At 48.6% G+C, this 26,244-nt stretch overlaps 11 protein-coding genes across 11 annotated transcripts; 6 read left to right on the top strand and 5 right to left on the bottom strand.

Annotated features, from left to right (window-relative positions):
• Window positions 1-953: 953 nt before the first annotated feature.
• On the bottom strand, window positions 954-1,315 carry P174DRAFT_304806 (uncharacterized protein). The gene has a single exon (XM_024821631.1). The coding sequence runs from the start codon at window positions 1,203-1,205 to the stop codon at window positions 1,017-1,019; it is 189 nt and encodes a 62-aa protein (XP_024678301.1). The 5' UTR covers window positions 1,206-1,315; the 3' UTR covers window positions 954-1,016.
• Window positions 1,316-1,426: 111 nt separating this feature from the next.
• P174DRAFT_424882 (tetratricopeptide repeat protein) lies at window positions 1,427-3,749 on the bottom strand (the record flags this gene model as incomplete). The annotated part of the gene is made up of 2 exons (XM_024825236.1): window positions 1,427-1,565; window positions 1,624-3,749. 2 exons carry the CDS (start codon window positions 3,747-3,749, stop codon window positions 1,427-1,429), a joined length of 2,265 nt encoding a protein of 754 aa, XP_024678302.1.
• A 2,029-nt stretch (window positions 3,750-5,778) lies between these two features.
• Window positions 5,779-6,869, bottom strand: P174DRAFT_507368 (uncharacterized protein). Its single transcript, XM_024831375.1, has 3 exons — window positions 6,642-6,869; window positions 6,446-6,577; window positions 5,779-6,387 (listed from the first exon to the last, which is right to left on the bottom strand). The coding sequence occupies exon 3, from the start codon at window positions 6,378-6,380 to the stop codon at window positions 6,000-6,002; it is 381 nt and encodes a 126-aa protein (XP_024678303.1). The 5' UTR covers window positions 6,381-6,387; window positions 6,446-6,577; window positions 6,642-6,869; the 3' UTR covers window positions 5,779-5,999.
• Window positions 6,870-8,160: 1,291 nt separating this feature from the next.
• Window positions 8,161-8,885, top strand: P174DRAFT_498296 (uncharacterized protein). Its single transcript, XM_024830908.1, has 2 exons — window positions 8,161-8,501; window positions 8,569-8,885. The coding sequence occupies exons 1-2, from the start codon at window positions 8,422-8,424 to the stop codon at window positions 8,723-8,725; spliced, it is 237 nt and encodes a 78-aa protein (XP_024678304.1). The 5' UTR covers window positions 8,161-8,421; the 3' UTR covers window positions 8,726-8,885.
• A 1,258-nt stretch (window positions 8,886-10,143) lies between these two features.
• P174DRAFT_435075 (uncharacterized protein) lies at window positions 10,144-10,464 on the top strand (the record flags this gene model as incomplete). Its single annotated transcript, XM_024825911.1, has 1 exon — window positions 10,144-10,464. The coding sequence occupies one exon, from the start codon at window positions 10,144-10,146 to the stop codon at window positions 10,462-10,464; it is 321 nt and encodes a 106-aa protein (XP_024678305.1).
• A 1,505-nt stretch (window positions 10,465-11,969) lies between these two features.
• Window positions 11,970-13,185, top strand: P174DRAFT_396424 (uncharacterized protein). The gene is made up of 2 exons (XM_024823741.1): window positions 11,970-12,672; window positions 12,753-13,185. The coding sequence occupies exons 1-2, from the start codon at window positions 12,229-12,231 to the stop codon at window positions 13,113-13,115; spliced, it is 807 nt and encodes a 268-aa protein (XP_024678306.1). The 5' UTR covers window positions 11,970-12,228; the 3' UTR covers window positions 13,116-13,185.
• P174DRAFT_445606 (DUF1776 domain-containing protein) lies at window positions 13,175-15,149 on the bottom strand. Its single transcript, XM_024828381.1, has 4 exons — window positions 14,868-15,149; window positions 14,458-14,806; window positions 14,234-14,397; window positions 13,175-14,182 (listed from the first exon to the last, which is right to left on the bottom strand). The coding sequence occupies exons 1-4, from the start codon at window positions 14,898-14,900 to the stop codon at window positions 13,331-13,333; spliced, it is 1,398 nt and encodes a 465-aa protein (XP_024678307.1). The 5' UTR covers window positions 14,901-15,149; the 3' UTR covers window positions 13,175-13,330.
• Window positions 15,150-15,322: 173 nt separating this feature from the next.
• P174DRAFT_445608 (metalloendopeptidase WSS1) lies at window positions 15,323-17,196 on the top strand. The gene is made up of 2 exons (XM_024828382.1): window positions 15,323-16,077; window positions 16,126-17,196. Exons 1-2 carry the CDS (start codon window positions 15,794-15,796, stop codon window positions 17,084-17,086), a joined length of 1,245 nt encoding a protein of 414 aa, XP_024678308.1. The 5' UTR covers window positions 15,323-15,793; the 3' UTR covers window positions 17,087-17,196.
• A 762-nt stretch (window positions 17,197-17,958) lies between these two features.
• On the bottom strand, window positions 17,959-21,212 carry P174DRAFT_445609 (snoRNA-binding rRNA-processing protein DIP2). Its single transcript, XM_024828383.1, has 3 exons — window positions 21,175-21,212; window positions 20,853-21,107; window positions 17,959-20,777 (listed from the first exon to the last, which is right to left on the bottom strand). The coding sequence occupies exons 1-3, from the start codon at window positions 21,189-21,191 to the stop codon at window positions 18,161-18,163; spliced, it is 2,889 nt and encodes a 962-aa protein (XP_024678309.1). The 5' UTR covers window positions 21,192-21,212; the 3' UTR covers window positions 17,959-18,160.
• A 174-nt stretch (window positions 21,213-21,386) lies between these two features.
• Window positions 21,387-22,964, top strand: P174DRAFT_445610 (actin-related protein 2/3 complex subunit 2). Its single transcript, XM_024828384.1, has 5 exons — window positions 21,387-21,516; window positions 21,611-22,281; window positions 22,332-22,432; window positions 22,487-22,535; window positions 22,584-22,964. The coding sequence occupies exons 1-5, from the start codon at window positions 21,455-21,457 to the stop codon at window positions 22,661-22,663; spliced, it is 963 nt and encodes a 320-aa protein (XP_024678310.1). The 5' UTR covers window positions 21,387-21,454; the 3' UTR covers window positions 22,664-22,964.
• A 1,686-nt stretch (window positions 22,965-24,650) lies between these two features.
• On the top strand, window positions 24,651-25,924 carry P174DRAFT_304954 (F-box protein). Its single transcript, XM_024821632.1, has 2 exons — window positions 24,651-24,696; window positions 24,836-25,924. Exon 2 carries the CDS (start codon window positions 25,032-25,034, stop codon window positions 25,851-25,853), a length of 822 nt encoding a protein of 273 aa, XP_024678311.1. The 5' UTR covers window positions 24,651-24,696; window positions 24,836-25,031; the 3' UTR covers window positions 25,854-25,924.
• Window positions 25,925-26,244: the final 320 nt, after the last annotated feature.

Below are 26,244 nucleotides of genomic sequence, written 5' to 3' on the forward strand. Positions count from 1 at the left end.
CCAACAAAGTGAGCGGAATAAAAGAGCCGGACAAGATAGCGCGAGTGCGTGACCTGGGGTTACAGGCGGGAATGGCCGCTTTAGGTGATTCCTCCGCGCGCCATCCTGAATACGAGTCATCTTCCTTGGTTAGTAACTTTCGGAGGAGCTTCAAACTCGCCAATTAAGATTTTCTTGATTTTGGGATTTTGAGCAACCATCAGTCATCGCGGAGACGATGCTGATTCGATGACAAAGGCTCCGACTCCTGAGATCGATCGACACAAATCGAAGACCAACATCTCTGATTACCTCAGATCGTCAGTTTCATGTTAGAGAGTTATTACCTATCAACTGGATTTGGACTATGGCGCCATAATCCTGAAGGTTTGTTACAAACTAAAAGATAAAAATAATTGCATTAGCCACACCTGAGACGATGATCTACATAAATGATCAACCTGAGGTAGGATTCCCTGCTGACGGGGATTTCGGGTCGTACGAGAGACGCCAGTCATCTACATTTCTCTGTCGTCAGCATTCTAGCAGTCCAGTTTTATCCAATGGCTTGGATATGTCAGTCTTGCGTATGAGGGCAAAAATGCCAATCAGAGCTGCTGTGTAACCATACTAGGAGGTAAAAGTCGAGGCTCTACATCGCCTTAGGCAATTCCACCAGCCTATTCTGTGCTTATGTTACAGCTTAGTGGTCGACTGTTAGAAGATATAAAGCAAGTGGCTATGCTGTCGGAAATGTCACCAAACGTTCCAGAACTGGGCGGCCAAGGCCTCCTGTACCGAGAAACATTCAATTATGTTTTGAGTATCATGAGGATCATCAGGTATAAACTGTGCCAGAATATACATCGCCAGCTGAGAGAAGAAGAAGAAGAGGTGAAGGAGAAAGAATAAAGAAAGAGAAAGGCACGAATTGTTGGAAAGAAAGATATGGATGGGGAAAAAAAGGTGATGGAAGGGGACAGCATCACACAGTGATTAGAAATTATGGGTATCCAAGAAGAGTCAAGAGGCAAAGCTCACAAAGCAGCCAAATGGTCATTGGCAGATCTCGCAGCACCCCCGCCAGGGTCGACTGAGGCAGCCGACAAGTACTGCTCGAACCTCAATAATGAACAGGAGAATGGAAGAGAAGGTTGATGAAGTGAAAAAATGATAAAAATGAACAAAGTGAAAAGCATCACGAGCATTAGCTCTAGATGGCACATTCACACGAATGCAAGAACAGGCTTCAACTCAGCGTGGTGGCAGTACACTTTGTTGCTGCTGTAATAGTCGAATGGAACAAAGGGTGAAATGGAACAGAAGAAGAACGAGGGAGGAAAAGAAGAAGATATAGGATAACAATGCTCAAGGAACGATAGCGAGCTTTTCTGTTTCCTGACAAATGGTGGACAACGAGAACTGCATAACGTTCAAGCTTCAGCTGCTAGAGACTTTTTACGATGGAAAAGACTGCGAGTTCGGGACTTGCTGCGGGCATTCTTTTCAGGCGTTCCGCCCTGTCGACCTCGGCCACGCGAACGGGGGCGGATTCGTCATCGGACTTGTACTTGTCCTTGTAGATCCTGTAAATGCTCATTAGTATCCATCGACCGATCTATCTGGTGTACGGTCCCGGCTTACCAGCTGTTCCCAACCATGCTGATCCCCTTCGCTTCCGCCTGGCGATAAAACTTGGCCGCCTTCTTCATGTCCTTCTTGCAACCGATACCTTCCGCGTAGCAAAATCCAGCCTCTGCCAGCGCGTCCGCGTCGCCCCACTGACCTGCGATCTCGAAGCAGCGCAAAGCTAGAGATTTGTCCTGCTCGATACCCCATCCGTTCAGATGGCTCACGCCAAGCTCGTAGATACTGAGGGCAAACTGCGCACGATAGGCTTTTTGCATCTCCTTTGCTCGCTGAGGTACAGTGCCATTCGAATCGTCCATCAGCTCCAATCCCACGCAATCGACGGCTTTGCGGAGCCACTGCACGCCTTCTCGTTGGTTTGGTCGCATACCCCAGCCATGGCGGCATGCCAGGGCATAGAGAAGCATCCCAGTGGGATGATTTTGCTTGGCGGCAATCCGTAGATGATATGTAGATTCTTTTAGAGATCCTTTCTCGTGGCATTCAATTCCCTTGGCCACATGTTCATCTGCGGTGATCATACCAGATGATGAAGCTGCCCTGCCCGTCTGTGGTCGAATCGTGGAGGCCGAGTCCGCAGAAGAAGTCGTATCCTCCTTATCTTCTTTGTTCGAGGTTGTCGATTCTGGCGGAGGTGCCACCGCCTTCTGTTTCTCAACAGATGGAGGCTCTACCTGGTCAACTTCGGGCTCAGACGTGGCCTCAGCCTCCTGAGAGCGCAGGCCGGGTCCGTTCGCCGAAGGCGTCGGTCCGGCTATTGTTGGAGTACCGCACATCGAATGCGCCCTTTGTGAATACACGGACTGCGAGTATACTGACTCATGTCGTGAGGGCGGCGGAGATGGGGTCCGAGAGGGCCTCAGACGCGCTTCCGTACTGACAGGAGGTGGGCTTTCGAATAGCGGCTCTTTCCACTCAAAGTTTGGAGTCTGCAGACCGGAGAACACAACAGAGTCTCTGGAGACCTTGCGACCCCGAGGAAGTGAATACTTCGTGTAGATATATGAAGACACTGCGGATGACGGCTCCTCATGCGAATGGTTGGCTAGGTCCGAATGCGTAGGCACAATAATAGGACTGGGCTTATGCTCGCGATGCATCGTACCCGATTGGTTCGTCTGATCCATACCACCAATGCTGACTGGCGCAGAAAGGCTCGTGCTGGACCTACTCAAGGGACGCGAGAAGTTGAACGACGGTCGGGGAAGATAGCCCGTAGTATTTGACGTCTCCGAACTCAAGGATGGGGACCGAGGATGTGAGCGGGGATTGGCCGACATTGGCGAGTACGGCAGCGACATGGCGCTGCAGGACGATAGCTTGCGCGGTTTTGAAAACGTCGACCCTGCATTCGAACTGCTATAGTCGTCATCGGAACTTTCCGGTTGAGTGGCTCTGGAACTGGTAGATGGCCTTGACAGTGGAGAGGGAGGCGGTGCCAGGCCTCGTGGGACATTGAGTCGAGAAGCAGAATCGGTCGATGGATTGCGAGATGGCGCAGCGATAGCAAGCCCAACGGAAGAGACAGGGCTGGCAGGGCTGGAGGGACCGGAAGCATAGAACCGTGGAGGCGCCTCCGGTGCACTGCCCATAGACATATCTTCCTCAGGAGATTCAGCACGCGGGACTTCAAAGGTATCTGTTTCCATAGGGAGCGGCGTAGGTCCTTCAGTCGGCGTGGCCTCTTCGTCATCCTCTGCGAAGCCATCCTCGCTGGCAAGATACGAAACAGCACTAATGCGAGGGTGCTCGGACTGCGGACGAAACTTTGGCTCCTCAACCTCCGGATTGTTCTTCTGAGTAGGACGTCTCGCAAGTTCCCCGCCTCTTCCACCTTGAGAGTAGTAAGAATCGCCGGATGATTGGGCCCGAAAGTAGCCTGGTCGACCCTGTGACAAAGATCGTGCGACGCTGGAAGGGGGCAATCTGCTCATGCGCCTTTCTCCCCGTTTCGACTCTTCCAATTGCCGGGCCAGAAGCCGACCCTGAGCAGCGAACGCATCAAGCGGAGAGAGCGCAGGAGGAATTTCGCCGTCAAAATGTTCGATGCGCGGCGAGGGGCTCCGGAGGGTATCGTAAGATTGGGAGCGGGTTTCACCAAACTGCGGCCGAGATGCCATGGTTGCGGGACAAGGGCTTCAAGGCGTTGGGATTTGAGATAAGCAGTTATTCTTTCTGTACAGCGGAATATATTCCATTCAATTCATCTATCAGGAGTCGCTGTAATCGTTCGTGAATGCAACTTTTCGCATCGGTGAGGGCTCTCTGTCGAAATCAAGGGAGGTTAGATGAGTCGCGCATAAACCTGTGGAAAGGGAGTAATAAAAAAGGAAAGAGATGCAAGAGGATATAACAAAAGGAGGGAGGAGGAAGAATTACAGAAGTTAAAAAGGAATGGCGATCCTATGAGTATGAAGAGTGTAGTGAAAGGAGCGCAGCAGGCCAGGCTTAGTTGGATAGTGATACTAGTTCCTGTGAAGGTCCAATGAATGACAGGGTAGTTGGAAAATTGAAGTATGAAGTCAAGAAAATAAGCAAAAACAGTGAAAGAGATTCAAAGAGTTGAAAAGTGCCACAAATCAAGAAGAGCAGCGATGGTCAAGCATCGCGACTCCGAGAAAGCGATTGGGATGTCTAGCCAGATGTTGATGATGGCGGACGTCGAGGAGGGAGAGGGAATAGGCTTCCTAGGTACGGAGTAGTCGTAGGGAACCTAACAAGCTAGACTAGATGATACCTCAATGGGTCCCAAACACAACCTGTGGGATTTTCGACCATTCAACTCGACGCCCTGACGATCATTAGACGAAACGAGGGGCGGAATAGCAGAGTGGACTGAAGGGAAAAACTGACAGTCAGTCTGGGCATTCTCCACGCGGAGCGATGCTTGTATTCAACGCGTTTCCAGAGTGTATGCTGTTCTGTACGTAATCACATTTCAAATCGTCTTGGCTCAATACCCACACCGACCGGTACTATTCAGAACGCCAAGCCAGAAAATGTCTGAAGAGAAAACACATACACTTACATTATTTACATGACAAGCATGGAATAGCCATCATGTTCCTACCGCTAGAGTCAGGGGCTGCATTACATGGCGTTGCATTTATTATCATCGTCACAAGTGCGTCAATTCATTGAATCCCAAGAGAGACTATGTCTTTGTAGTCAGTTGGTACGCGAACAAAATATATTCTCTGAATTGAGATGGTGATCTAGACAACCAAGCTTCCAGAACAACAGTCGAATTCTTCCCAACATACGACGATCATCCATATTAATATCTCTTGAAGCTTCCCATCGGCAAATCATACCATAGGGTTGATGTTCAGGCCTTGGTCTTACCAAGGATAGACGGTCTCGCAGTCTGGTTCGTCCTGACTTTAGACCCGAAAGTGGGGAAGTCGCCTCTATATATAAACATTTTTGAATCATTGCCCGAGCCCCTGTGCCATGGGTATATACGAGAGAGACCAACAATTCTTCGCTCAAAAAAACAGAATTTAGGGTCTTGAATCAGAGGCGCCTTGATTCGATCAAGACTCTATATCCGCCAAATGGAAAAGTATGTGGTTATGGTTACTGTTGGACTTTGGAGCTATTTAAATGAAGTACTCCATAATGCTGTCGCCTTTTATTACCATCTGAGACATTATCAAAGTGTTGCGTTGCAATAATGACCAATGACCTCTTATTGGCCATTTGCCGTGTGATTCCGGACCTGCTTGAGAGATCTCGTCTAAATAAACTGGAAGTCTCCCATTGAGTGTAGTTGTCACTAGTTATATACTTCAGTCAACTCCTGCCTTGACCTTCTAGTCTTTAAGATTTCACTAATAGTGTGACATGTCGCCTGCGACTTCTTAGAGGGAGACAATTTCATCGTCTAGATTGAGATACTCCTCTGCTAGAATATCTCCCCAGAGTTCCTCTGAGATCTCTTCTCCCTTTGCAAGTAGTATCTGTCGAGGAATAGCCCGAAGGCTAAGTCAATCAATGCATAAGGATTGTCCGAACAAAACTCCAACCAGTTCGTTCGGCATCTTGACTTTCGGCACAATAAGAGCAACAGCTTCAATAGCAACAGGGCAATTTGTTAAAGCTATCTCAGCGTTAATCTGTAGAACCAAACCATTGCTTGAGCGGTATGGGTCGTGAACCGAGTCCTTCAGATATTCTCAGAAAGAAGCAGAGAGAAGGTCTTCTGCAATAATAGTCCAGTGGGCCCCCATATCGAATATCATATTAATCCCTTCGAGCTTGTAGGTAGGGTCCGTCTCGTTGCTATCCACACCTCGTAAAGTAAGATCTGCATGAATAGTAGGGAGGTACCCTTCTCCTAACACCGGCTGGAGTGGTATATATAGCTCTCAGAATTCTGCATTAGCAGCCTCTTCAGCCATCTTGTGGAGATGCTCGCGAGCTGCTCTGCTTAGAGCCAGGCAGGACTTCGCCGTCTTTATATTGACACTTGTTCGAATTGGGCGACCTAAAACATTCTCTGATGGCGATTCTGAAGCTGACTGGAGTGCTTTCTCCTGAAGTAATCGACGGTTGCCAGTTCCGGGGGGCATCAGAATAAACGGTTCATCAACATCACCTAGGGCTGCTTCGGCAGCTTGAATGGCAGCCCTCCAACTGGTGCACACAGGGAGGGTAACAGAAAGTTCATTGCATTGCCCATCCATTGATTCGGCAACCTGGCGAAGTACATCCCTCGGATGCAGGATTCTTGTTTCGGGAATATCCATGGTTGACCTAAGCGATATAATTCATAAGTCCTCCGTAAGGTTATTAGGAATTGATCACTACTTACTGTTTATTCTCATCAGCTTTCCAGTCCCTCTGAATCACTGGCCGCCCAACGTTGTCTTCAAGGAGAAGGCGAACACGCTTCCCTTCGACGGCAGCTATCGCTGGACTGTATCCAGAATGGGGTCGTTTGGCACTGGCCATGATAAGGCGGGATCAGCGATCGTGTTGCAAGGGATAGAAGGTGGAAGGCAGCATACCTCGCGTCAGGATGAACGTAGTCCTTCCCTATTCTTCAAAAGCAGAAGTCACGCCTCTCGAGCGTCGATATACTAACAAGGCAGGAGCGGATATCTACGACAGGCAAGTGATGGGAAAAAATGTGTAGTTCTCGGTCGGAAAGGGGGCTTGTTCCTTAACAAACGCAAAGAGAAGAGAAGCTGATGGACCGCTGATCCACCCGGAGCTTATTGTATTCGCAGTCCAGAGAAGCGGTACCAGCGGCCAGATAACGCAACTCCTAACGGGACAAGCACTATATGAGGTATACTCTGTAGAGTATAAGGGGCGCTATACCTAAATGGGAGGTACAGTAGCAGTCTAAGGCAGGCGGTCAGGGGCAGCAGGATGGTGTTTCAATGGGAGCTTGGTCTTGCGCCCCGCTAACTGACATGACGTATACTAGTAGTTAACTTAGTTAACATAAGCATGCTGCTGTGTGGATCTCTGTCATCATTATCATCACCACACCTGGTTAGGGGTGCTGCCCTGAGCTTCTGCAACCAGACTGTCACTATCATATGCAGCGCCCAAAGCTAAGTAGTTTCCACTATAAGCATACATTAGGATATCCGTCACTCTCACGCACTCCTCTAGTTAACTTAACTAGTCAAGCTGTTGTCACATTGACGATGAGTCAGCTTCCAGGTAAAAGTGAATCTAACCCTGAGTGCCTGACTAGGTAGTTACCCCTTGGGTGCTCAGTCCTGTGCCATTATGATTATCCTTTACCTTTTTAAGCCTTTGATTCCCCATCTGACGACTTTGCCTTTCGCTTCAGATTAACGCCCTCCCCTAGATGACTGTTAGGTTGCTTCTGGAAAAGGCTTTTTCAGGCTGGGCCTAGAGCACATTACCTTGCTGTTTGGTTCCTAAGATCGCTGTGCCGCCATGTGGTTTATTGATATAGAACTGGTGATTTCAGCCCTAGCTGAGATGGAATAACAGAGAATCAAGGTAGCAGCACTCACTGATTTCAGCTGGAGCCAAAATGGGGGCATATATGCGGGGTTCTACAAGGGAATCTACAAGGGAATCTACAGGAGTTCAGCCTAGCCCTAATATCTCTCTACTATATGATATGCATAATTCAAATGATAGTTATATTAAGTCATCAGCCTAAATACTAAATAAGAGAGAAAGGGACAAGGAGAGATGTATATATACATATATCAATATATATGTGTGTATATGAGCAGGAACCCGTCTGTATCCTAGTAGAGGAAGATATTACTCTAAAAGGCAATTTACCCAGCACAGGCCCACCCTTGTCTTCCACAAATCATCACCACCAACGTTCTTCAACACCAGCGAATCATCAGACAATCCCACCATTCACGCTGTACAACAGCACCATATTAATCAGTGTGGATCACAACTTTCAGATAAACAAGCTAGCTAGTTGTCTTCTGAAGCCACCATCTCCACCTTAGGTATATAAACCAGCGCCCACCTCATATAAACACCCGCAACCAAAACTTACAAGACACCAGCATGACAATGGCAGCAACCAAAAAGCGCCCTAAGATCATTGCTCTTACATGTGAACTCAAAGATATACCTATGTGTAAGGAATATAAGCGCATGGTCTCTGGCATGATGTACAATCCTAACACCCCTAAACTACTCAAGGCGCGGCATCAGTGTTATGGGCTAGCAGCTGACTACAATAGTCTGGACATGAAAATAGTGCCCTATAATTAGATTACTAAGAAGAGGCTTGAGCTGCTCCGGCGCGTGGTCAGTAGGGTGGGTGATGGAATGTTTATTAAGCTGCTGTTCATGCTAGACTATGAATGTAATATTAGTATTAGCAGAGATTATTTATTAATTAGAAGTATGTTGTCTCCATGTTCCATGTCCTCCAATTCATACTGGTTATATATGCTAGACTGACTGACAGATCAGTCTTACTGTGCTGGACACCAGCCTTATTATCATTAGTGACTGGGTCCAGATAGGAATGAACATCAGCATTATTACCACCAGCCATGACACAAGTATCCTGTCACAGTGGAAGTTTGCGGAATTTGGCCGTCCTATCTTCATTAAGGATGACTGCTAGATTGGCGTGAATGTCGTTTTCCTGCCCGGTATTAGAATTAGACTAGGTATTCAGAAGTATCAACCACTAAACAATGCAAACACAGCACCCATAGATAAAACATAATGGAAATGAGCAACAACATAATAAGTATCATGGAAAGCAACATCAAGTGATGCATCCAGTTAGTTGCCATTTACCTCTAAAGAATCGCAAAATACGACTGCAACGGCCCATCTCTTAACTCGATCCCGGTGCTGAACCCCGAAGATTTTTGAGGAGGCACAGGCATCCGATGCCTATCGAAAGGGATCCCATTCACGGTTAAAGACAGCTCTAAAGTTAAGGACATGACCGTCGCAGCCGGCTCCCCTGCCTTTGCTGATCTGGCTTCAACTTCTGATGTGGTACATACTGAGCTGCAAATTGACCCAGACTTAAGGTACATACAAAACACCAGCAATCAGAGCAGGAACGCCAGCAACGTGAACGCGAAGCCAGTCGATGGCAGCACAGGGGTAGAAGGAGAGAGAGTAGCAGCAGAGAGGCAGAGGCAGATTTGATAGGGTGGGGGAGCTGCGGCAGACCAAGTCCAAGCACACAAGTATATATATGATGATTGAAATAAAGATCAAATAAATTTTGCTGTCCGTCCACTGGAGGAAGACATATGCTTTGGAATCCGTACCCTTATACATGCCGAATTGGACACTATTTCCGTCTTCAATAAGGCTATCAACGTCAAGAACATGTGTTTGGTAACGAGTCGCGGTAAGGTGGCCATTAATGTACTGTGAAATTTCAGCAACCTGAATAGGGTTGCCTTCAGCATCAAATGTACGCCCGTCAAACTCCATTCTTTCGGCCGGTATTGCAATATGGTAGACAGCGCAAGGGCTTTTAACTAATATCAAATGGTTGCCTATCTTCGTCTGATTCCGAACCGTGGCTCGCTGGACGCATGAAATGTCTGGGTCGTGTGGTGGCTGTATTAGGCGTCGATAGCACACAGTACCAACTGGACAATTTCCTTGTATGCATCTCTCTAATATCTCAGATTCGCCTATACAGATGTCGCCCCATGCCATCGGTCCAATGCTGTGATTGCACCAGGCCCAAAGAGTTATAAAAATGACTTCTTCCAGGAATACGCGCGCATTCAGCATCCGTCTCCCGAGTTCGGCGGCTCAATGGAGAGGCACCATAAGGCTAGAGTTGTAAGGGAAATCCATGTCGACATCAATGGCACTGTCAATTGGCGATCCTTGTACCATCAACTGGGTGCCAAGGAACAGTAGGAATGCGGGGAAGAGCATGATTATCGGGGAAGATGCTGCTAAAGTGAAGTCTGTGACTATGGAGTAAGGAAGGGATACATGGAGGGATATATTGGCAGAGTGAGTTGTACCACGGTATTTATACATAAGCTATTGAGAAAGATGTCCTTGGGAGTGGTTGTCGCTCTCTGCTTTGTAGTACACTCTGTAGTTCTCTCTTATTCACTCCTTCCCTCTGGATCTGATGATTCTGATCCTTCTGACAGATCCGCCAATAGCCTTGAACCGAGAGAAGTATTTTGCTGTGATAATACTGCTAAGCTGTCAAGTTCCAAATCCGATCCTTACCCTATACCAAATTCCTGGAATTCTGGTCCTAATAAGTTTCCTGATTTTCATACAATGATTGAGATTGGTCAACATGGAGGTATCCCATTCAACCACAAACCTACTCATTCTGAGACACAGAGCGGTGTCTCATAGATGAGTGTTCATTCTCAGTTACTCGATTAGCTATGAATAGATAAAGGGGCTAATGGTAAGAAAAATGTCTTGTAAATGCCCAGTTGAAGTGTGGTGGTAATGAAAACCATGGCTCCTAGACTTTTTGACTGAAACCCAAAAGCTTCCTTAGGCCATACCGGGGGACATGGGGAGGCAGAGGAGATAAAGCTTTTGCTAATATAAGAATTCCATGTTCAAGATTTGTCTGCCTTAGGATGACTTCCTATTCTTTTGATACTCATGCTGACTTCTGGGGGAAGAAGGACAGTAGTCACAGTAAGGACTACTATTAGGGTTAGAGTACATACTGAAGCATTTAGGGTTGGCTGAAGAAAGTGGACTAGCTATCAGAGAACACTGAGATGATGGGAGGATTCTAGCCCTCTGGAGTCTGGACAGTCTGGAGATATTATTATCTATGACTAAGGTACATTTCAGCCTGGGTAACAGTTCAGCAAGGTCTTAGAATAATTTAGTAAGGTCTCAAATTACCCTACATATCTGAGACCTTGATGAGCTAAAGTGCAGAAAGGTTTAGCAAGGTCTTAAAAGACATTTAAGACCTTGTTGAACTTTAATGCTTACAATCATATAATATTAAAATTATTATGTAGGAGGGATTTGAATCATTCAATATCCCTACTCTATGACGATTCAAATCGTTCGATATCCCTACTATATAAGGATTTGAATCATTTGATATCCCGCCTATAATGATTCAATTCCCTACTTACTATTACACCTAGTCTATAGATTGCAAGCGGGGTGTTACATACAAACCCAACTAAAGATCAACGAGGTCTGAAAATATGCCAAGGTCTGAAAGATAACTTGAGACCTTGCTGAACTGACTGCCCATGTCAGCCAACAGTATGGCCTGGTGTACGGAGTACAGTTTAGTAATTTCTGATAGCATACTTCAGCATAACAAGCTTGCACTATTTATGATTATTTTTGTATGCCTGTTCTATTCCTAATATTATTATAGGTGAAATAAAATATTACAGATGCTTCTACATTATTAGGACAAAGTGAAATCTATCCTCCCACCCCTAAAAAAGGAGAAATAATGCGTGGGCTTAGCTTTAACTTTTATTTAGCTGTCATGTGGTCCTTAGGGCGAATAATTAATCCTACTCTATCTCTATTCAGGCATTAATTATTGAGTAAATCATGGACTATCTAGAGGGCTCCAGGACTGCTCAGAGAGCAATCTCTCTCCAGTGATGAACTGGCAGGCTCGGAGAGCAAAAAGCAGCGGCGCTTCGGACCGAATCCAGAAACAAAAAGTCAAACAGTGGTCACAGAAAATCAGTTTAATAGTGCCAAACCCATTTTCGGTGTCCACGGGACGAAATCAGGCCTCGCCTCATACAGTCGGGCAGTCGGATCACAGCCGAGGCTGCGTATGGAGTCTCTACCCTAAAATAGTCAAGTTCCGGTCTCCATCAGCCTTCGGTTAGGCTCAATCCATGTATCCACAGCGCAGACTTACGTACTGTACTTTCGTAGATGGTTTGAGCCCCCAAGGCAACTGACAAAAACATTGGAATAGCGACAGCACTAGAAACGACGAACAAAATTTAGCTCAGCCTCCGAAGTCTGAACCTCCCTAGCGGAAATTTTCTTTTGAAAACCCCAGTATGACCGTTAGATAAACTCTTATTCCACTCCTTCCCACCTTCTTCCCCCGCAATATCCCATCCTCATGCGCGCACGACAACCGCCGCCGCCGTCGCCAACATGAAGCTATCCAAACCCTCCTTCGGCGTCGACCCCTCTCTCGACTCCCGCCACTGCTACGAAACCTCCTGGCTCCTACCCCCTCTCCCCTTCGCTCTCCTCCGCGCCCTAATCGCCCTCTATATCTTCATCACCATCTTTTTCATCTGGGGCTGGGACGGCACCCACGGCGACTCCGACGCCATTGGCCACAGCTTCAGCTACTTTACCTGGCTCACGTACTGGGGTCTGGGCTTCTATTATCTCGTCGCGGCGATCCATACCGCATGCTACGCACGCACGGGGCGCTCCGTGCTCTTCGACAGACTGCCTCGTGCGCTGCGCGCCCTGCATGCGATTTTCTACACGACCATCACTACCTTCCCGTTTCTCGTGACGATCGTGTTCTGGGCGATTCTGTTTGAGCCGCCGTGGTATACGCGGACTTTTGAGGCTTGGTCGAATGTATGCTGTCCATGTTTGAGAGAAAAAAAAAAAAATCGCAAAGTGAGTGTCAGGTGTCGCTAACGCTATGAATGATGTAGATCTCGCAGCACGGCCTCAACTCCCTCTGGGCCCTGCTGGAAATCATCCTCCCCACCACGAACCCGCATTCGCTTCTGGCGTTTCCGGTCCTGGTACTGATTCTCCTGCTGTACGTCGCGCTCGCGTACTTGACCTACCACACTGAGGGGTTCTACACCTACTCGTTCTTGGATCCTGGTACGGACGGCGAGCATAGTGGTCGCGTGACGGCTTACTGCTTTGGGATCTTTGCAGCGATCCTGGTCATTTTCATTCTCTCGTGGGCTGCTATTTGGTTGAGGCGGAGACTTACCCATGGAAAGATCAAGAGGTCGGTCTACGACAAGGAGGACGTTCCTGAGATGCGGTATGTCGGAGTTTAGTAGGGATATTATGTGGTGTGTATATAGGATAATACGTAATAATAATGAGCATGTATGTGTGCACGCTGCGATCCAATACTAGTTGATATGCAATTGAGTATTCTTCTCATGAGATATCCGTTGCGTCCAGAATAGAGAGGAGATGGGATTTGACAAATCAAGGCATGTCAGCGGGGGTCAGTATCCAAATTATAACCAAAAAATAGGCAGAATTATTATCGCGCCTCATTGACTTTTTCCCAGCCAGTCTCACTGCTGCTATTGCTGGCACTGTCCGACGTGGTAGGGTGGCCACCTCGGAGGCCCATCATCCATCCTACCAGGCCGGCGGGAACCCACTCGCCAATAATGCTGTAAGACCTCGCGCCTCTTCCAGCGTATATGACCCGCTTCTTGGGAATTTTTCTTCCAAAAATATCTTTTGATGCTGGCTCCAGCGCATCCAACACCGCATAGTGCAGCGTTCTGGCAGGTGAGCCTCGCACCGTACTGGGTCCTGCAGATGCCACAGGCCGCTGCTCAATGCTCGAAAGGTACTGCGGCCCATAGAGAGACCGTTGCTGTGCGCTCCATGCGAGGACCTCGGTCCCAGTGACATGACTCTGCGCATCACGGAACTGGGGGCCGAGGTCGATGTTGCCAAGCTTCAACTCCACAACATCAATGTTCTTATGCTGCAAGAGCCGCAGCTCCGTCCGTAGAGACGTCGCGAACCCTGACAAAGCGCGGGCAGTAGTGACTTCAGGACCAGCAAATGGTGCTGAAAGCGACGACGATATAGAGGGGTAGAGGACGAGGATGGTGCTATTCGTGTTGCGAAGTGTCAGAAGAGGGAGGAAGATCTGAGTGGTTAGTATAGGAGAAAGGAGTCGAGTATTGATGGTATCGGCCCAGGCTGATGGTGGAATAGTGGCCACCGGGCCAGTTGTATAATTAGGAGATGGGACCAGGATAATACCGCTTAGCTGGCAGGTATGGGGAGGTACGCCAGGCATCGGCCATTGCGGCTGTGTAATGAGGGAATGTATGTCACGCAGAGAGGGATGAATCTCGGAAGGCGAAGGGGTCTTTCAAGGTCAGTAATAGTTCGTCTTCTGAAGTGCTGAATAGAGGCTCACTGCTGTGAGATCAAGCCAAAGGGCTCTAATATCCATTCGATTTTCCGACCGAACCAGCTGTTCCTCTTGAGCTGACGTGACAGTAATAAACACAATATAGCCTCGACGCTCCAAATCAGTGGCGATCGCTCTGGTCATAGGTTCATGGGGAGACCCGGCGACAACTGACCAAGTAGTTAGCCCTTATGGACAACCCGTACAGGTTTCCCAGCTCGGTAACATACCAACTATCTCCTTTCGAGCACCATTTCCAGCCCTTCTTGCCTTCCGCCGGCGTCCATGTAGCTTGCTGCTCCCAAAGTACAGGACGCTGGTTGTCCCAATAAATGCGATTAAAGCAGCGCTCCATGCTCGATTTCGGATCATCCAGTCATACGCGCGATCAGTGAAAGACTGCGACCGCGCCGCATGGAAGCTTGGATATGTCTTGGGAGAAGGTCGGATCGCAGGAGGGAGCCATGACTGATGCGAGAGTGTATCACGAATCACTGTCGCGACGTGATCGACTTGCCGGTCGATAGAATCTGCGACCTCGAGCGAGTATCTTCTTACGTCATGGGGAATCGACGCAAGCTGGAGGTTGAAGCATCTTGTCAGCCTTGTGACTGGCAGTAGTGTAGACCAAGTAACTCACATAATCGAAGAAGAACTGGTCATCGCTTGTCATCTTGATTGGAAGTTGAAATCAGAAGCGAAATGCTTGATGCCACAAAGGTTGATAAAGGCGAAAAAGTTCCACTGATAAGTGCAGCAGATGTATTATCAACCAGTCACATGAGCGTGATATACTCCACAGCACAGGATAAGGATAAGGATGTCAACTGTAGCTTTGAGTCTCAGAGTTACTTAATATAAAGCTGGTATTTGTACCAGAGAATATCTAGATGATTCTGACATTTTCATGTTATTAAGTGGTTTACTGTGAAATGTTGCAGACTGTATTGATCCCCACCTAAGTTCTTCAATCACATAGTCTTGACTCCAAATGTTAAACTAGTCCATATCTGTACTAGCCTCCTCTATAGTACATTTAAGCAGCTGCTTTATGCATCAAATTGCCACAACTTCTCAACCCTTGGTTGGTCATCTATTTCTTCAGGAGCGTCTTACAGGCCTCACTTGGTTCTGTGATGCCTGACAGCCAATTCTTGGCCTCAGGGAAGGGTGTGAACCTTTCACGTGATTATGATCGAAGGCAGCATTGATTCTAATGTCTTCCGCTGATTATCAATCCAAAGTTAAAGTAGCAAGGCCTTTCGACATTATCACACTATCCTAGAGTCTACTGGAATATAGAGAAGTGGCCAAAACCTATGGTGCATTGATATCTCTTTGGGACGGGGACTCATGCTGCCATTTTGGACAGGCTTGTACTCGGGCGCCTAACAGATATTTCTCATCTGCAGGGACATAGAGAGATATATGGAATCATTGTCAAAAGGCATATATTCTCTTTGAGAGAGCTTGAGAACCCAAGCAGTATCATTTCCACACCCTGCTTTTCCAATATCCTCGTCCGATTTTCTTCAAGTCGACTCGGTTTTCTTCACTGCCATCGATATGCGCGAACTAGATCCGTTGGTCTCCGAGTACCAACATGACAAACACCGGCCCAGAGAAGCAGAGGCTTTGTTGATGCTCCGGAAAATCGCTTCCATAGTCAAACCAATTATGCGCCAGAGGGCTTGGAGGGTAGGGACACTGTGTGAATTCTACCCACAGCAACGAAACCTCCTGGGCTTGAATGTCAACGCGGGCCAGAAAATATGTCTCCGTTTACGATACCCTTCTGACGAGCGTCAATTCCTACCGTTAGAGCAAGTAGTTGATACGATGCTGCACGAGTAAGTCGATACTCAGATTCCAGAGAGCTCATTCATTGACACATCCAGGCTCTGTCATATTGTGCATGGACCACATAATCAGCAATTTCACGCCTTATGGAACCAGTTACGTGATGAACACGAAGAGCTAGTCATGAAAGGCTACACCGGAGAGGGTTTCCTCTCCCAAGGTAAACGCTTGGGTGGTCGGAACATGCCAATAGACGAGGCGCGCCGCGTAGCTAGAGCGGCTGCAGAGCGGAGACGGACCCTTGCAGCTGGATCAGGGCAGCGGCTTGGCGGTGCCCCGGTATTGCGGGGAACAGATATGCGCAGAGTCATTGCTGATGCCGCTCAGAGGCGTATCGACGTGACCAAAGGTTGTGCCTCCGGGGCAGACAACAGCGTTGAGCTTGCAGAGGAAGCCTCTAGGAATGGGTTTCGCACCAAAGCCGAAGAAGACGATGCAAACGAACGGGCTATCATGGAAGCTTACATCGACTTGATACAAGAAGAAGAAAGGGAGAGATATGGGCCTTCTTACATTCCTCCTTCCCAGGAAATTCCTGCCGGGCCTCGGTCAGCTCGTTCTCCTCCTCCTATACCAGAAAACACCAAACCTACTACCTCGGCTGAGCCGCGAGACCCAATTGATCTCACCTATGACAATGCCTCTTACGAACAACCTTGGACATGTCCCACCTGCACTCTTGAGAACCCAGCCAACTTCCTGTGCTGTGATGCTTGTGCCTCGGAACGCCCACGACCCTCAGCTACTAGATCATTATCTGGACCGCCGACCACAGGACCTTGCAGCACAGACAATCGCAACAAGAAGAAGCGCCCGATAAGCCAATCTGCCAGTCAGACTGTTCTCAAGAACCGAACTAGGGCCGTGGAAACCCTCGCTGCCCTTGACAGCAGTATCGCCAAGCGACCCTTGGGCTGGATCTGTCAAACATGTGGCACATTCATGGAAACTGAATGGTGGACTTGTTCAAACTGCGGAATGATGAAGCAGGACTCATGAGTCAATCGCACATATTGATTTGATGAACTGTATGATATTATGATCTCTACGATAAACGACTCCATACTCAGAATTCAATGATGTAGACTTCAATCGACGATAAACGTCAATAAATCTTTCATCCACTCGTGCACGATGGTAGGTCTTACGCCACTATTCCAACCATGTTCCCTTTAAACCGTAATAGTTGAACTTTGCAATATCTCTGTCAAGGGGATATGCATACCAAGGAATAATCACGTGACCATATATGCTCCACACAACAATCCTTGGCACTTGAATTTTCCAGTCAACAATGATTTTCTTCCACTTTTCCTTCTTTCCTCGTAGCTATCAAGCTTCACTCTCAACAGCCGAGAAAGCTGTACAATGCCTACAGCTTTCATTCCAACAATTTGAGTCACAGATCAACATTATACTTGACAGAATTGGTATGCAATATCCTTATCCCACCCAACTCCAACCGCAGCCCACCTCGAACAAGAACAAGCTTGAAAAGCAAACAAAAGCCCAATCGGAACCTTCTCCTAGATGATGAGAACATTTTCTTGAACCGATACTTTTAGGAAGAGCCGGAAGAGGTATGACTTGAGGAGATCACCATATTAAAATTGGGTCTCCCTTGTCGTCGGTGCTTATAATGGTTCTGCTGAGTGGAGTTTCGGGTTGATGATTTGGGCTTTTGGCTTCGCTTGTGTCTTCCTTGATCCTGGAGGCATGCGGTACGGGGCTTTGGACACTGGTGGCATTGCTTTCGGCATCTCAGTTACTGCCTCTGTGATGATGGATTGTGCTGACTGCTTGAAGTGATAGGTTAGACTACTCTTTCGCTTGATTGCGAAAGCCTGGGGTTTTTGCAATTGTGCGTTGATATATCGAGATTGAATTCCTTCATCGTTGCAGGCTCGGAATATATACGTCTAGAAATCAAGATACTCTATTAACAGACCAACTTTTGCCCTTCTGGAAACTCCAAGGATATAGAACTTTCGTAGCCGACCTCAACCAACATCGTGTAAACAATCGCAACGCCATATATGCACCGATAGAAAATACATGCTCGTAGATTAAGCCCTAAGAAGCAATTTGGACAAATGCCCGCTTCTTGCCTGTACCCGTCACCTGTGGGTGCTCCTGCTCCCATGTTTCCTCATCGACGTAGTCCTTGGTGCTCGCTTCCCGCACTTGCTGGCCTATGATCTGTAAAGCAGAAAGGTTGAACCCCATCTCGTCTTTTTGACGGGTAAGGACTCGACGCAGGGTTGACCGGATACTATCCAGCATCGGTCGCATCATCTTGCTGGCAATAATCTGACGATGGTGCGTCTTCAGCATGAAGAATAGAACACGGCACGTGAGAGGTATATTCCAGCCCCGGTTGGCCCAAATATTGAGGAAAGTGAAAAGCGCGGGGACTTTGGAGAACGGCAGAACGAGCAAAGCATCCTGGAGTGCAGCAGCAGGAATCTTTTGAACAACGCTAAGCACATACCGCTCGGCTGAGATATTACCCAGAGCCATGTATAGAGGGTTGCGAGCTGGCGGTGCCGCGTTTGGCTGGCTGGCTTTAACGGCGCGCCATTGCCGCATCACTTCGAGGTCTGCCATACCCAAATCCAGAGCTTCCATGATCTTTTCACCGGCCATGAGCGTTTCGCTGGTCTGCTTCCCAGCATCGACTGCCTCGGCCTTCTCTCCGTCTGCATCCTCATCCTGCTCAAGAGACGCTGTCAGAGTGTTATCATACATTTCTTCGAGCTCTTTCTCGCGCTCTTCTTCCAGGAAGAGCTGTTCATCTGTCTGTTGCCAGATGCGAATGCTCTTGTCATGGCTAGCGCTGACGATGAATTCGCCGGAATGGCTGATAGTCAGAGCCCAAATTTCACCGTGATGGCCCTGGAGTTTCTGAATGTGCTCAAATTTGTCACCATCCCAATATTTGATGACACGGTCTTTGCTCGCGCTGAAGAAGTTGTGGCCGTTGCCCTCCTTGTTGGTAGGAACGAAAGCTACGGCCATGATACTGTCCTCATGGGCCAGGAGTGCTTTGTGGCAATCACCAAAGTCCAGACCCCATAGTCGAACTGTCTTGTCCGCGGAACAAGTGACAATGAGCTTGCTGTCATAGGAAATGTCCATATTGAGGACAGGAAGCTTGTGGCCATAAAGGTTGAGGAAGAGTTTTAGAGAGTCGGTAAAGAACACCTTGACGGTGTTGTCTAAGAGGGCGACTGCAAGCAACCGAGCGTCAGGTGAGAAGCGGAGACTGAGGATGTCATCCGCAACTTTGAGGGTTCTTGTATGTACCAGTTTGAGGCGTGGTGTAGTTCGTTTGGTGCCGGGAATTTCTTCCTGGACCACCTGGAAGTTCCAAAACTTCGCGGACTTGTCAGCACTACCACTGACCATCGATTTGCCGTCCGGATGGACGTGCAGAGACCAGACTGGTCCATCGTGCGCCTTGATCGTATCCAGCAGAGTCGAGGATGCAATGTCAAAGACTTCCAGTTCGCCGTTCTTATTACCGACCACAACGATCTTGTCACCGGGGAGGAAGGCAGAGCACAGGGAATAGCCGCACTCCAATGTACGCAGGCAGCTCTGCGTACGAACGTTCCAAATCTTCAAGCTGCCGTTGGAGGCAGAAGCCAGCATTCGGTCGTCCGAACTCAGGGCAATAGATCTGATGTCGGTACGGTGACCCGGGATGTCAACGGCCAGGTTGCGATTATAGTCGGAGTCATCATCATCCTTCTTTTTATTCGCAGTGATAACGCTGTACGATTCCAACTGGTTGTTCGTAGTCGAAGCCAGAAGCTGGAGATTGCCTGTAGCTTTTGTTCGAATCCAGTCGAAGGAGCGGACCTTGCCGCCAGTGCGAACAATGACGTGAGGAACAAAGACTTCAGTGACCGGCGCAGACGAAATATCGTCGACCTTCTCATTGTCAACTTCTGCCACTGCCCCTTCCTGGTCTGCAGCCCGCTGGGCTTCCTTCTCCTTTCTTCTCTTACGCTTCCTGGCCAAGCTCTTTTGTACCTCCGTCGCTGAGCGGATGCGCCAAATTTCTATTGCCTTCTCCGAGCCATGGAAGCCGATATAGTCAGCGCGCGGGTGAAAGCTGATACCAATCGTTCGATCCTTGCCGTTCCGATAAAGCGTCCCTCTGTCCGTCAGAATTTTGCGACCTTCAGAACCAATTTTTTCTCGCGAGATCTCGAGCATAGCACTTTCATCAATCGACCAAACCTTGAGTTCTCCATCGTTCCCTGCGGTGATACAACCGCTTTGGTCGGGGGAGAGGCCCAAGCTCCAGCACTCGCCGTTCGATTGGGCCACATGTGTCTCAATACAGTGTTGCGTAGCCAGATCCCAGATCTTGATTAAGGAGTCCTTGCCGGTAGTAAGCAGAAATCCCGCGTGTTCGCTCAGTCCAGCGGCTTGTAGCAATTCGGAAGACAGATTGAGGAAATGGAGCGAGGTGACTTGGTCGGTGTGTCCGCGGAGCTTGAAAAGCCCAACTTCCGCTAGCAAGTCCCACACGATGATATCTGTGTCCTTCGAGCCACTAGCAACGCGCACACCGGCAGCATCGAAGGCGAGTTGAGTAACGGCCGATTTGTGGCCGTTGAACGAAATGATCACCGTCTCTGTTCTTGAGTCCCAGATACGAATACTTCCATCATCGTACCTAAATAGAACCAATCCTGAATGTAAGCACCAAGCGGATAATTGTCCCATATCTGGTAAAAGGAAAAGGACCTACCCGACAGCGAAAACGTCCTCATCGGTCTTACTCTGAGTGATCACGGTCACCTGCGCTTTGCAGGATGTGTCCCGCCACCGTCCAAGTAAGTCGCCTTTCTTGACGTCCCAGCAGAGAACCTCCTCACCGGCACCGACAATGGCCCTTCCCGCGCCTGTGCGGCGCGCAGTACCAGCGAGATCATCGTCTCGGGTCCAAATCGCATTCGACGAACCCGACGCAACGAGCCCGAAAGTATTCGAATGCTCGAATTTCCTATAAAAATTAGCTATCGCGTTCAAGATTCCACCAAGCACGAATTTGCCGAACAAGCTGCACATACAAATATGACTTCACCATCGTTGGAATGCCCAAGTCGATAGCAAGGAAAATTTAAGAGCTCCGAGACTGACTGCTATCGATAGGCCAAAATGCGCCAGAAAAAAACTACGGGCGGCGAGAGCGACCACCCCGGACAAATCCCCACCGCCTGCCGTCATTTCACACCCCCCCCAGGCACCCAATCGACCCGACTCATCAACTTGGTTGACTATTTACAGGTGCCTGACAGATACTATCCTTGCTATCGAAATTAATTGAGCTGTGGTACACGGCCTGTCGTCATGCTTTTGCTTGATTATCAGAACGTTCTCATTCAGAACCTGCTGACGGAGCGGTTCTCCGGGTATAGCTGTCCCCTTCCCCGCCTCCTTTGGTATACGCAGGTCCCATCCTTTACGACATCAGCTAACTGTTGACTTTTCCGCTTGTTGCGATAGAGGTGCGCCGGTTTCAATTGACCAAGTTGTCTCTGACTTTGACGGAGTGACGTTCCACCTGTCGACGCCAGAATCGAAGACCAAGATCCTTATCTCCATCCACGTGAAATGCTTCAAAGAGCTGGTTCAATACGGTGCCCAGGAGGTACTGGAAAGAGAATATGGTCCTTACATCGTCACACCAGAGCCTGGCTATGACTTCTCGGTACAGATTGACTTGGAGAACCTGCCCGCAGAGCAGGAAGCTCGGGACGAGCTTATCATGCGGCTTGCGTTGCTGAAGCGTAACGCCATGGCTGCTCCGTTCGAAAGGGCATTCGACGAATTCGCGAAGTTGTCAGAGGAGGCATCCAGGTACACGTCGGAGTCCGCACCCCAGGGAATCAAGGAAGGTGGGGAGTTGATGGCAATTCATTACCGGGAAGAGGAAGCGATCTACATCAAGGCCAGTCATGACCGGGTCACAGTGATCTTTAGCACTGTTTTCCGCGAAGAGACGGATCGTATCTTTGGCAAGGTGTTCTTACAGGAGTTTGTCGACGCGAGAAGACGAGTGGTGACGTTGCAGAATGCGCCCCAAGTGCTCTTCCGCAGCGACCCTCCGCTGGAGCTTCAGGGGGTCCCTGGTCTGCAGACAGCTGGGGACGGTAAAATGAGTTATGTCACTTTCGGTGAGCAAATCTCGTTGCCTATGTTGCGAGCCTTTATTGACAACCCATAGTCCTTTTTCCTCGACACCTGACTCCTCAACGACGCTACGAAAATATCTCTCACATCCAAACCTTCCGTGACTATTTCCATTACCACATCAAGGCGTCCAAGGTAGGCTTCCATGATGCCATTGTTTCCCTTCTCCAATGCACTGACTCTGTATAGGCATATATCCACACTAGAATGCGTAAGAGGACAGCAGACTTCCTCCAAGGTGAGTCGCAATGGATACGGCGGCCTAATTCGTTGCTAACAATCACAGTCCTCAACAGAGCTCGACCTGAAAACGAGGAGCGGGAGCGGAAGACGGCCAGCGGTCGTACGTTCAGGGTTCATGGATAGAGCGGTCAATCGTGTTTCTTGTTGTATATTACGGCTCGAAGGTAGTACGAAGCATTTGAAGCTGAACAAGCAAAGTGCACATACAATTTCACTCGTTACACAGAGCACCCTTATCGTACGATTATTTGGCCGTTTCAGCAAGAGGCAAGGGGGTGTCTGAGGATTTGACGTGTCTCAAAAGATCTGATAGCATTCTTGCCGGGGTTTCAGGTGCAATTGCTTTTTCCTCCTTTGCAGCTGCATCTGTCAATCTGCACGAGGTGGATATCTACTTGGCAATAATAGAGACTGATCATCATCCTGGGTTCTTCGTATCTACAGACTTCACCGCTGTCTTGGCTTCTCTATTGAGATTTGTGGATCTTTTTTTGGACCCATGCTACTTGTTGGTCTCTGTCGTCCTTGCTTCCTTAGGTAGATGTGCGCCTCTCGAATCACAGCCAACACGTGTGACAACGTTCTTATTGCAGGGAGTATCCCTGAGAGAATGGCAGTGGCAGGGCGGAATTGTTCAGCCGCGAAGATACCAAGCTGCTCCATCGAATACCACCGAGAAAAAGCGACGGACTTGCAGGTCCAACTAGCAGATGCCTGATTCACTGCCAAGTTACTCAATTGTGATTTGCGACCAGCGGACTAGCAAACGTCAGGCAGTAGTCTAGAGAGCGGCACCCTGACAGCCGTAATCATTTGATCTGGGCGCTATGAATATCCCACCAATGACCCGTAACGTCCCCTTGGTCGCGTCGCCGAGCAAGCCGCAGCATGCTAATGTTTCGATTGGGTATATGGAACCGACAGCCTGGGTCGGAGTCGCACCGGGCATGCAGTTTAATCTGGTGCCTTGGTATCATTGGTATGCCCGTGGAGCAGATGATCAGATCTGTGTCGGTCACTGTCGGAAGAACACAAAAGCGCTGATGCATGATTCAGATATCTGTCACAAGCCACAGCCAATACTGAGAGACCCGTTCATTGGAGAAAGCTGACCACACTTGTGTGTTCTTTGTCGCCTTCCTAGTAACTCTAACCACAATTCCAGTTAGCGTGTCAGGACTGAGAGTCTTGATCGCTGTGCCGCAGTTCTGCGCAGCAAATGGCCTGCCCTACTTGGGCTTTAGACTTCGTGGTCAGATTCAAAATCATAGAACCATGTCTCGGGGATTTGTTTTAGAAAAAGAAGGAATCCAGAATAAATATGGATTCAGGTGCTTACACTCATTTTTATTCGGCCAAGTTGAGGGTTGTTGTTTGCTCTTGCATTCTCTTCGATAACTTGTCGCAAGGGGTCAATAATCACCCACACGATTAGCCCAAGTCCAACCAGCGCGTGCAGTGTTGAGCTAGACAGGCATACAAGAGCATCGTGGTCCATTGCCTGCTTTGTTCTCCGCTTTCTGCAGCTATACGTCCCTTTTCATGTGAAAAAATACGCAGCTAGTTGAAGAGCAATCATGGTGTGCCGCCAGTTATGCCACATAATCCCATAAATAAGCGAGAGAGAGTTCCAAATCTGAGATTCAAAGCGTCTATCAAGACTGAAGCCAATTTGCATGGCCTTGGTTGCCTCGCCTAATGCACATTGTTCCGTTATTGCCTTATACAGTCTGTCATCATTCTTTGGCTTATTTGGCACATTCCTGGACCACCTCAAAGTCGAGGATTCCTCAGAGAATACCGTATATCATCAGGATTGGATATTGATGGAGGAGAACAAGGCAGGAGAACCATATTACTGCAGATAAAGGAAAGGAGTGGTTGAGTTAGAAGGCTGGGAAGTTTTCGCTGTAGTTGCGTTGCAAGAAACAGGAGCAGTGCACATCGATACAGCTTGGAGGTTCACCTTTTGGTCGCTTACGATATTGAATGAGTTCCCAAATTTTTCTCACTCAGGTCATTGAAATCCCTCACCAGCTACCATCATCTGTGCCATGATTATACGCCAAAGGTAGAAGCACTGGATCTTTACCAAGGCCTCCACTGGCTTAACTTCCACCATACTGTGTCTGGCGCCACGATCAGGTTTCCTCCAGGTAAGCCCTCTAATAAAGTCGCAGACGTTTCTGTTTATTTTCTTTATGGTCGAGGCATTATCATTTTGTGGGACGACTTATTGTTGAAGTCCTCAGGTTGTTCATCCGCCGTACGCTGAACTTACCATTGTTTACATAGGCAATTGCCTTAGATGCTCTTCGTCTTTACGTCTAACCAACATCTCTCGGAGCAATTATTCGGTGCTTCTAGGCGTTGCGTTTACATTGCTCGCTGCTGAAGGAACAAACAACGAAACCTGGTAAAGTTGGAACAGTGACAACTTCACGGATCGTGAGCGTGTTCGTCAACGGGCTCGAGAATACTCTGGTTCAATATGTCGGACAAGATCAGTTTCCTGCCATTGGAGGTACTTCTCTCCATCCTGGCGTACCTACCTTTTGAGTCTCTCCTTGCCTTTGGAGAAACATCTCGCGCGAATTTCACGTCTCACGCCCTTTGCCTGAGGCGTCTTCGAGTCGGAGTGTTTGAAAAGCGAGTCCATTCCATGATCTCTCTACTTCAGGCAGGCTGGGCTACCCCCGATCAACTTTCTTCGTCGCGTGAGAATGATGGTTCCAGGAGTGACTATACAATTTCCGTGATCCAACCAGGCATCTATGCACAACAAGGATTCGACGGAAAGCCACATGCTAAATGCAAACTGCAAAGAAAACGGGACATAAGCCCACAAGACGCTCAGGAGCAGACGGTACAAGCACAGAACAAAGTTCTCGCACGACTGGTGGATCGATACGGGCCTTCGTTGGTCAAGCTTGAGTTCATGGCCTACGATCTTGATGTCGACGGGGCAAAAGCGCTCGGAACCAGATGTAGAAACGCGCTGCGCTATCTTGCACTGCGTTTCGAGCATCCACATATCCGCGACGGGCCGATGAGGCCAACCGCTTGGTATTATCCTGCGCCGGGTAGCACTGCCTGGAACCTACTAGCAGGCATAGGGAACCCCAAGAACATAGGGCTCACCGGCCTTGAGACTCTGATATTGGAACGATCAGGCATCACACCATGGCAGTTGGCGATGCTTGTGACGAAGAATCCTAGGCTGAGAGTCTTGAAGTTGAGGACCTGCCGTGGTGCCCAGCCGGAGTTTTTGGATTGGCTTGGGGCCTTCAAAAGGATAAAAACGGTGCAGTGATAGAAAGGCCGAGACTGGCACCTGGTGCGAAGCTCGAAGTTCTCTGGCTGGAGAATTGCCACGGTTTACTTAGCCATCCAATAGATGAGCAAAAAGGCAAGCAGTTGCCAGACAGCCCGTCTGACGAGGGCCTTGAATGGGTCAGAAATCTGTCAAACCTACAAGTAAGTTTCTCTCTCGAGGCCACACCCTTTCCAGACGTTGGCCCGAAGTTGGCCCTTCTTCTCGCAATTCTGGCCATGCTAATGATTCTTCCCTCCAGTCTCTTTCTTTCAGAGAGTGCGCGTGCATATCGTCGGAGTATGTCGACAGGGCTAACAAAGCCATCTGGAAGATTGCAGAAGTTATTCTGCCATATGCCTTTGTTACACAGAATTCAGCTATTGAAGTT

Source organism: Aspergillus novofumigatus (assembly GCF_002847465.1).
Source record: "Aspergillus novofumigatus IBT 16806 chromosome Unknown P174scaffold_9, whole genome shotgun sequence".
In the NCBI taxonomy this organism is placed as follows: domain Eukaryota; kingdom Fungi; phylum Ascomycota; class Eurotiomycetes; order Eurotiales; family Aspergillaceae; genus Aspergillus; species Aspergillus novofumigatus.